The 10,339-nt window shown below is 31.7% G+C and overlaps 1 protein-coding gene across 10 annotated transcripts in view; it reads left to right on the top strand.

Moving 5' to 3' along the window:
* The window catches only part of PCDH15 (protocadherin related 15), an 819,037-nt gene that overhangs the window by 747,779 nt on the left and 60,919 nt on the right, over positions 1 to 10,339 (top strand). For all 10 annotated transcript variants that reach the window (XM_032245634.1, XM_032245633.1, XM_032245636.1 and 7 more), the window contains 2 exons: positions 1,855 to 2,070; positions 6,420 to 6,508. In XM_032245634.1, the coding sequence (XP_032101525.1) occupies positions 1,855 to 2,070; positions 6,420 to 6,508 (305 nt within the window). The remainder of the gene's footprint in view (positions 1 to 1,854; positions 2,071 to 6,419; positions 6,509 to 10,339) is intronic.

Here is a 10,339-nt window from a genome sequence, read left to right as displayed (position 1 = left end):
AAAAAAAAAAAAAAAAAAAAAAAAAATACAAAAAATTAGCTGGGTGTTTTAAATGTTTCAGAATATATATAAAATTTGAAACTAAATCAAGTTCATGATGTACCTTAATATATATTTGCAATTATTTACTATTTTCATCATTTGTTTCTCAACTTTACCACTAATTGTGTAGTCTTTCACTATGTAACTTACATTAAAATGAGATTAAATTGAAATTTCAGTGTTTTAGTCACTTCAACCTCTTTTCAGCTATTCATTTGTCATATTTGGCTAGTTCCTACTGACAGAGCTGATTAAGAACATTTCTCTATTTCAGAAAGCTTTATTGGACAGCAGTAATTTATATAATTAAAACAATATATTCCTCAGAGTCTTTTTATTGTTAGATAAGACTATTTTTATACAATTCTTAGAAATGACAGATCATAAATGCATACTCATACTTAGCATAGATGCATACTCATATATGCATACTCATAATAGCATAGATACAATTAAGAATAATCAGATAATAAAATAATTATTGTTATAATAAATAAATGCATATAACTTACATATCTAGTATCATGAATAAGGTATATATAGCCTTTTATCAAGTCTCTAAAACTCTCCTATCCACCATTTCTTTTCCAAGTATTTGACTATGAAATAATTTTGAAATTGACGTTCTAAAAATTCCCCTAATTAGACACCATAATGTCAGCCTAATATATGATTCTCAGAGCTGTATTTAAAAACAAATGAAAAAAAAATCTAAACAATTTGTTAGTCCTTTTTAATTCTAAATTGTAGGAAGCTTTAATATGTGTATCATAAATACCTATCACCAGGAACAAATATGCTTAATCAGGATACAGGATGATTAAAAAGGAAGTTGGATAGAATTCTAACTCTCTCTAATTATGTTATGACATTAATTAATTAGGATCTTTTCATGCATCTCTAAATTTGTTATAACTCTGAACTTTATTTTATTTCATTTGAGATATTTTACTACATTCTTTTACATTTATTGCCTTGAGGCTATATACTAGATCGAAAATACAATCACACTGTATACCTGTTACAGCAAGACAGACATTAGGTAAACAACCAATCCTGTCCTTCAACCAATTTGTATCAACACACAGAGTTGAACTAAACAAACATGTAAACCAAAAATCTTGATTCATTGACCCTGTGTCTATGTCTTTTTTTAAAAAAAAAATCTATTTTTAAAGTGACAGATAATAATAGGACTTACTTATTGGGTACATAGTTGTTGCTATATGCATGATGCATAGAAATCAAATCAGTATAATTAGCACATCATCTCAAAGAGTTAGCACTTCTTTGTGTTGAGAAAATTCAATATCCTTCTTCTAGCTATTTGGAACTATGCTATACTAACTATAGTTATTCTGCAATGGTATAGAGCACTAGAACATATTCCTCCTGTCTAGGACATTATGTTACATGAAATAGGCCAAGAACAGAAAGTTAAACACCACATGTTCTTATTCATATGTGGAATCTGAAAGAAAGATGATCTCATAAAAATATAGAATAGAAGATACTGGAGGCTGGAAAGGGTCAAAGGAAAGGAGGGATAAGGAGAAGTTTATTAAAGGATACAAAATTATACCTATGTCCTTTTTATTCACAGTTCAGTAGTTACTATCATTCTAATAACCATTAGAAACTGTGGACACAGACTCTATTAATCTACATAACTATATCCAAAAAAAAATAGAGATTTTGGAGGGTTTTATTGTGCTATTATTACATAAGAAACATCATTCTTAAAAACAAAAATTAGCCTAAAGGTTATTTTTTCCTGCTTAATTATAATCTCTTTTTTTTTTCTCTTCCCAGGCTACTGATAAAGATACTGGCAATTATAGTGTCATGGCCTACAGACTCATAATACCACCAATTAAAGAGGGAAAAGAAGGATTTGTAGTGGAAACATACACAGGGCTTATCAAAACTGCGATGCTCTTCCATAATATGAGGAGATCCTACTTCAAGTTTCAAGTTATTGCAACTGACAACTATGGGAAGGGACTAAGCGGCAAAGCTGATGTGCTTGTAAGTAGATAAAACTTCAGGAAAGGGAAGTGGCTGTGATTCTAGCCAGGGGTCACTGTTTTCAGCTTATGGAACTTGTAAGATTAATTTAAAACAGGTTTTCAAAAACATAAATATTACTAATTTTGAACCAGATTGTTAGTCACTATAGTTTAGGAATATGTAAATATATGGTTCATGTATATATAATTTACAGATATTTTTCTTGACCTTTGAGAAACACATTATAGTATTTGGAAAAATGTAATTGTCATAGCAATGGTATAAGCATTGGATTTCTATTTGGTCTGCAAATCTCATTTTTAATATAGTGGTATCTGATGCTACATCAAATTTTAAAATGCTTCACAGAGTTGTAGTATGGAAATTAAACTATGAAATTATTTGTTTAAATTATTTTCAGCATTTTGTAATTGAGAAAACAAAGAAAATGTTTGGGGGCAAATTTGGTTCCAATAATATTGATTTCTTTGTTCTATCAAAATCCCCAGTGATGACGTTGATTAGCCTTGACTAAAATTGTATTTGGCTTTAGTCAATAGTATCACTGTTCTGTTTCCCTTTGGCTGTGCAGAAGTTCCATGATAGATAATTTCAAAAAGAAGTTTGATATGAATTTTTATTGAAAATATTTAACACCAGTGCATATATCCTGTGGACTCTTTACCAACTTGAAACCATGGTTATTTGGACTTTGGTCTGATGAATCTAATACAAAGTATATTTATTGGAAATCTTTGTCGCATAAAGACAGATCAAGAATAAGTTGTCTTTTGTTCTTTACATCATAAATTTCCATTTTTTCATAATTCTCCTCATTTAGTTCCCTGGACAAGCTTAACCATCATATACATGCAGACATTAGTGATCAAATATTTTTCTTCTTAGATAATGGTGAAGAGCAATCACCATGATTGCAACCTCAACAGTCCCAGGAGCATTCTCATTTTTAACAGTAAAGCTGCAATAGAGTCAATGAAGACCACTCTAAGCCAGGAAGCTTTTGACATGAGAGATACGAAGTTTGACATAAATTTTTGACCAAATTAAGATCTGTAAACTTTATAGAACATAATGTTATTCTTTATTCTGTTATTTAAGATATGCACATTCTGGTGCTTAAAAGCTAAACAATAAGGCTAGGCGAGGTGGCTCATGCTTGTAATCCCAGCACTTTTGGGAGGTCAAGGTGGGCAGATCACTTGAGGTCAGGAGTTCCAGACCAGCCTGGCCAACATGGTAAAACTCCGTCTCTACTAAAAATACAAAAAGTAGCCAGTTATGGTGGCACATACCTGTAATCCCAGCTACTTGGGAGACTGAGGCAGGAGAATCGCTTGAACCTGGTTAGCGGATGTTGCAGTGAGCCGAGATTAAGCCACTGCTCACCAGCCTAGGTGATAGACAGAGACTCTATCTCAAAAAATATAAAATAAAATAAAAACTAAACAATAGAATCACGACTTTAAGCATAATTAAAATACTATAAAAATCAACCCACACAAAAGTTAAATATATATAATCTTTTTATGATATATGATTTTAATACATAAACTTTATATCAAATCTAGTTTTATATGTAACATGTATATATATTATTATGTACCTATTAATGTATATATGAGATATAAATTTTGTTTTTAATATTTGGATTCCATACCTATTGTGTGGAAATTCAAGAATATGCCTTTTAATATCATTGAAAATATATTTACAAAGAAGTAAATTTAATTCAAGGAAATCATAATTTGTTTTATGTATATATGATATAACATTCTGATGCAAACTAAGAATATCTGGTATGCCATCCCAGCCAAATGATATTTATGATAAGCTTTGCAATCCTTTCAGTTAAGAGAAAGGAGATATGAGAGAAATAAGGTTTATGCAGAGAGTTGGAGTGCCAAAACCAAGAAGGAAGAGAGATGATGACAGGTCTGAATATGTTACAAATGTGTACTCAGCCCAAAAGAGTGTGAGAGGAAAAGTGAATGAGGAAGGGGGCTGGAAATGGAAGTAGGTGGCCCATATAAAAGATATAAGCCATATCAAAGGATAGCAAAACTTTTTTCTAGAAGCACTGGGAAGCCATTGGAATTCTTATGAGTACATGAAGAGAAAATATTAAATTTAGCTAACACCTTCTTGTTTAATGAAAATCTACATTTCTTCTGAGGACACTATTTCTATTGCTGCCTTCTCAAGTAACAGCTTTTGCTTGTTAGTATTCTTTCCTATTTTTGTTCGCCATAGTCTTCGAACTGCCCACTGACAGGGTAGGATCCTCAGTCTATAACATTGCCACTTCTAAATTGTTCCACGTTCCTAAAAATCCAGCTTTCGTTCTCATTGTCTGATACTATCATTCACTGCCTGTTGTAATTTTCCAAACCTTGGGTCATTCTCCGTCGTTGCTTCAGAGTTTAACTCCTAAGTTATTGGAACTATCTCCAACAATTCTCCTGTCCTAAATTTTTGACCATTTTATTCTATGCAGAGATGATTCTTCCAGTATTCTGAACTCACAATTCTTTTAATGCCTTTCTTCCAATGACTTTGCCCTCCACCTTATTCCAACCACTTAGAACTGAAGTTATTTATGCCATTACCTTTATAACCTCCGTCTTAAATCTCCCACTCTTTGACTATAACATTTAATTAACATTTCCCATTAAATTCAGCATCCTTTTTGTTCCTACTAGAACCTCCAGTCTAATTAGCCTACTATTTTTTTTTTTAACTTCCATCATGTTCTCTCATGAGAGCCCCTCATGTTCTTTCTTGCTTGCTTACTGGATTTATAATACATTACTAATTATAATAAGCACTCCATCACATAAAATTTTACTTTCTTGCTTTTTTCCCCTTATACTCACTTAGCAAAATCTCAACTTTGATTAATTCCAACTGCCTTCTTTCCCCAAACCCATACCCAGGCTGATTATGTCTGGAAAAAATACATAATTCTATAATTAGTATCACTTTTTTTGTTGTTCTTAAGGCACAAGGCCTCGTTCTATCACCCAGGTCAAAGTATGGTGTTGTAATCAAAGTATTTTGCAACCTCAAAATCCTGGGCTCAAGCAGTCCTCCCACCTCAGCCTTCCTAGCGTTTAGGACTGCAGGCACACACCACTAAGCCTAGCTATAGCATTGTTACACGAAGGAAGGTTTTGAGAGTGAGTTGTCCAGGTCCTTGGTGTTTTGAACAAAGAATTGAACAAAATGCACAAATTAACAAAGGAAGGAAACAAACCAAGCAGGGAAAGCGGGGATTTATTAAAGCAAGAAAGTTCTCCACAGAGTGGGAGTGGACTCAAGCAAGTGACTCAAGGGTCTGGTTACAGAGTTTTCTGGGTTTTAATACACATACCTATAAAAAAATGAATGGCAACATGAAATTACTCCCTACTGTAGATTGTATTGAGATACGGTGATAAACATACCTAATGTAGAATGTTCAACTTATGATTCTGGTACAAATGCATTTATAATATTTTAATAGTGTGTAAATGTATGTGCATGATAATGTATGACTTTTTAGAATTTTTATGTCATTGTTGGTTAATAGTAAAGAGCACAAGTTCTGTGATAAGACAGACTGCATTTAATTAGGATTAAGCTATTAAACATATCTTTGATTTATGCTTTTTTAAATTTTAAAATTGACATGATTGTAATAACCTGATACTGTTATTAGGTTTCAATGAGTTAAACCTGTAAAATATTGAGGAAAAGAATAAATGCCATGTTGTAAACACAGAATAATTTTTTTCTAGTTTTCAAATATAAGGACATAGAAGAAATTCAGTAAATTTTAAAAGAATGAGGCATATTTATCAATAGCTGTTAAATTAGCTCATTTAACCCATTTGTAAAGTTCTAAATATATATCTCTACCTACACAAATTTAAAATTTGTTAAGGTGGACAAGAGAACTGTAAGTGATGATCTCATAGAATGAATTATTCTAACTAGTTAGAATAAATAAATGATTTCTCAAGACTTGTAAAATGTATTTTCATTTATCTTGAGTGTTCCTTAACTATCAAATTAAAAAACAAACAAAAATGCCACCTTTGATCACTCAGTAAATAACCAATAAAACAAACAGAAAACCAAAAACAATTGAAATCACTCAGGATTCATAACCTGTAGGTAAACAACAAATAGTTTCTCATGCTCAGTCTGCCCCAGTTAGTCTCCAATCCCTTGTGTAGATTGTATAATTTTTAAATTATTTGTTCTGAATTTCAAAATGAGAAACCACCGTGTCTTTGCATAGTAGGGACATTTCAGTGAGTAAAAAAAAAAAAAAAAAAAGTGAATTATGTTTTTTCTTCTTTCAGGTGTCTGTGGTCAATCAGCTGGATATGCAAGTCATTGTCTCCAACGTGCCTCCTACTCTAGTGGAAAAAAAGATAGAAGATCTTACAGAGTAAGTGCTTTTGTTTCCTTATATATTTATGTAATACGGCTATGATTTTTAACTTCTTTTTAGTGTTTAAATTTGATTTTAGATTCAGGGAATACATATACAGTTGTGTTACATGGATATATTGCCTAATGGTAAGCTTTAGGCTTCTAATGTGCCAACAACTCAGACAGTGAGTATTGTAGCCAATAAGTAATTTGTCAGCCCTCAGGCCCCTTTCATTCTCCCTCTTTTTGGAGTCCTCAGTGTCTATTGTTTTCTATCTTTATGTCTGTGTGTATCCATTGTTGACTCTCATTTATAAGTAATAACATATTATTGGAACAATTATAATTTTAATCTGAGTGGGTCGTTTTAATCATTTCAATGTTCAGATTCAGCATATATTTTTTAAAATGTTTTAATGTAGCTTTTTTTTTCAAAGTATGTGGTCTGATTGGAAAATATGTGAGGACTTTGAGAGTATCTTCAAAGAAGGATAAAAATTAGATCCGAGAAGATTTTATTCAGAATGCTTTAATGTATCAAAACCTCCAAATGCTACATATGAGAAGCCATAACATTCATGGATTGAATATATCTCTTGATTTAGTGGCTCCAATTTTCTCAAAAAGCAGCCTGGCCAGTTTAGAAAATATGTCATTTCTCAAAGCAATGCGTATAGATACTTAGAGCTTCCTCTTTTAAAACCAAGTTGACTAATATTATGCAATGTATATGTTTTAAATTATTGTAAAATACGTGGCATGCCCCTCTGCCTCCTAAACCGTGTAGACTCATCATGGCTGAGCATGTTATAGTTAACTCCAATCTAGTTGTGGTTATTAATTAAACTGTAGTTCTCATATTTTGACAGTATAGAGGATTATTAAAATATCTTTGATATTTTACCCTTAATTACCCTAAGTTAGCTGCCATCATTTAAAAAAATTGTTTTTGATTACATGAATAATTCTTTAATGGTGAATTCTGAGATTTGGTGCCCTCATCACCCAAGCAGTGTACACTGTAACAAGTGTATAGTCTTTTATCCCTCACTCCCGTCCCACCCTTTCCTCTGAGTCCCCAAAGTCCATTGTATCATTCTTATGCATTTGAATCTTCATAACTTAGTTCCCACTTATGAGTGAAAACACATGATGTTTGGTTTTTTTATTCCTGAGTTACTTCACTAAGAATAATGGTCTCTAATTCCATTCAGTCTACTGCAAATGCCATTATTTGGTTCCTTTTTATGGCTGAATAGTATTTTATTACGTATATATGTGTATATATATCTCCACATACATATTTATGTGTGTGTGTGGGGGTGTGTGTATATATATACACATATATCTCATTTTCTTTTTTTTTTTTTTCACTTTAAGTTCTGGAATATATGTGCAGAGCATGCATGTTTGTTACATAGGTATACATATGCCTTTGTGGTTTGCCGAACCTATCAATCTGTCATCTAGGTTTTAAGCCCTGCCTACGTTAGGTTGTTCTTCTGTGTCTTCTATTGATTTCAGTTTGACATAGGTCACTTATCATCACTGTCAATTTGCCTCTCTAGCAAATTATCCTCCCTTCCAACTTTCCAGCAGAAGCTTCAAATAGGTAACTAAACTTTTACCAATTATATGCCAAATAAAATACAATAGGCACAATTAAAGCATAAGTGATTTTCCTATGAGAAAAGCATATAAAATTCATAACAGTTATTTCAGGATAGTTCACAAATTTAACCTTTTAGTGTCACATAAATTATTTTATGGGGGTGATGGTTATCAACATTTATGAATGGAACATCAGTTGTGCAGTGCCTTGTTTATTTCTGTAGAAGCAGTTTATTTACACTGAGCCTTTTCAAAATAATAGCTGATTATACTTTAAAAATAATTAGAATTGTGCCTTTTAACTGCTTTAATGAAAGCCTATTGAGACAGGCTTTCTCTGACTACATTAACTATTACGTAATAGATGATACCTCTTTCAACTTTTAACCCACTGTTCTGCTTTTTTTTTTTTTTTTTTTTTTTTTACAAAACATTAGCTAATGTTATTATAATATGTCAGTTCCCCACTAGAATGTAATTTCTATGAATGTATGAAACTTGTGTTTTATTACTATAACTCCAGTTTTATAGTAGACACTTGATCCATTTTTATTGAAAAGACATTTTACAAGCAAATCATGATGCCATTTTCTCTATACTGCGACAAAATTTATCAAACTGAAAAAGAAAATAGCAAAAGTAAGCATAGTTTTACAGGAACGTATAAGATGTTAATGCCTCTTAAGTACATATGATGATATAAATAGGAAAAATCAGACAATTTTGAGGTCTTGAGAGAATTATATCATTGTGAAGGAAGCATTGACTTCCTAAAACATTGGGTTTAAAACATGAAATGGGGCAAATAATTTAATCTTTTCAACCTCAGTTTCACCATTTGTTGATAAGAGCTAATACAATATATAGAATTATTTCAAAAACTAAATTATATATGTATCTAGTACAATAGAAAGTATGACTTTTCAGTAAATGGTAAATATTCCATATAAATGGAGCTAACAGCTCAAAGTCAGTAGACTTAGGCAGAGAGTTGCTAGGAGTTTTGCACATTTTATTAAAAGAGCATAGTTTAGTAATGGGGAATGCAGATTATGGATTCAGACACAGAGATTTCAATCCTGTTACAGCTCTGGAACCTGTGGGCACGATATCTAACACTGAGAGGCACTTTTTACGCAAATTGGAATAAAGACATCTGTCTATCTAGTGATGATTTTGAACGAATTAAATATAAATTTGCCAGTGTAGTAAGTGGCACAACCTTGCCTCATTCCTTTTGTTGTGATTTTTAAAAATCAGTATAAATGTTACCATCTTAAGCATTTTAAAGTGTACAGTTTGGTATTTTTAAGTATATTGACATTGTTTCAAAATAGATTTTCAGAAATTTTTCATTTTGCACAACTGAAATTCTATACCCATTAAACAATTTTCCATTCTCGCCTTACCCCTAGACTCTGGTAACACCCTTTTGTCTTTTTAAATGTATAAATCTGACTACTTTAAATACATCATGAAAGTGGAAATTTGCGGTATTTCTCATTTTGTGATTGGATTATTTCTCTTAGTATGATGTCCCCATGCTTCATCCATGTTACAGCATTACATGTGGTGGGATTTCTTTCCTTTATAGAGCTGAATAATACTCAGTGCACACCACATTCTGTTTATCTGTTCATCTCTCAACAGACACTTGGGTTGCTTTCCCATCTTGGATATTGTAAATAACACTGCTATGAACATAAATATTAAAATATGTCTTTCATATCCTGCTTTCAATTTTTTTGAATGTATTCTCAGAAGTGGGATTGCTAAATTATATGGTAGTTCTAGTTTAAAGAAAAATTGAGGAAACTCTATATTGTTTTCTGTAACAGTTACACCATTTTACAATTTTACCATCAGTGCATAAGGTTTCCCATTTCTCTACTTCCTCCCAACCCTTGTTATTTTCCTGTTCTTTTTCTTTTTTATACATAGTAGCCATACTAATGTATGTGAGATGATATATCATTGTCATTTTGATTTGCATTTCTCTGATGATTAGTGATGATGAGCATCTTTTCAGGTGCTATTGGCCATTGTATATCATCTTTTAAAACATATCTATTCAAGTCCTTTGTCAATTTTTAATTGGGTTTTTTGATTTATTTTAGTTGTTGTTTAGTTGTAGGATTTGTTTAGATATTATGATACTAATCCTTTATCAGATGTAAGATTTGCAAATATTTTCTCCCATCCCATAGGTTGTCTTTTCACCCTGATGATTGTGTTA

Source organism: Sapajus apella, unplaced genomic scaffold, assembly GCF_009761245.1.
Source record: "Sapajus apella isolate SASKATOON/1434 unplaced genomic scaffold, GSC_monkey_1.0 scaffold58, whole genome shotgun sequence".
NCBI lineage: Eukaryota > Metazoa > Chordata > Mammalia > Primates > Cebidae > Sapajus > Sapajus apella.
The sequence above is the reverse complement of the archived record's forward strand: the minus strand, read 5'-3'. Positions and strand labels throughout refer to the sequence as shown.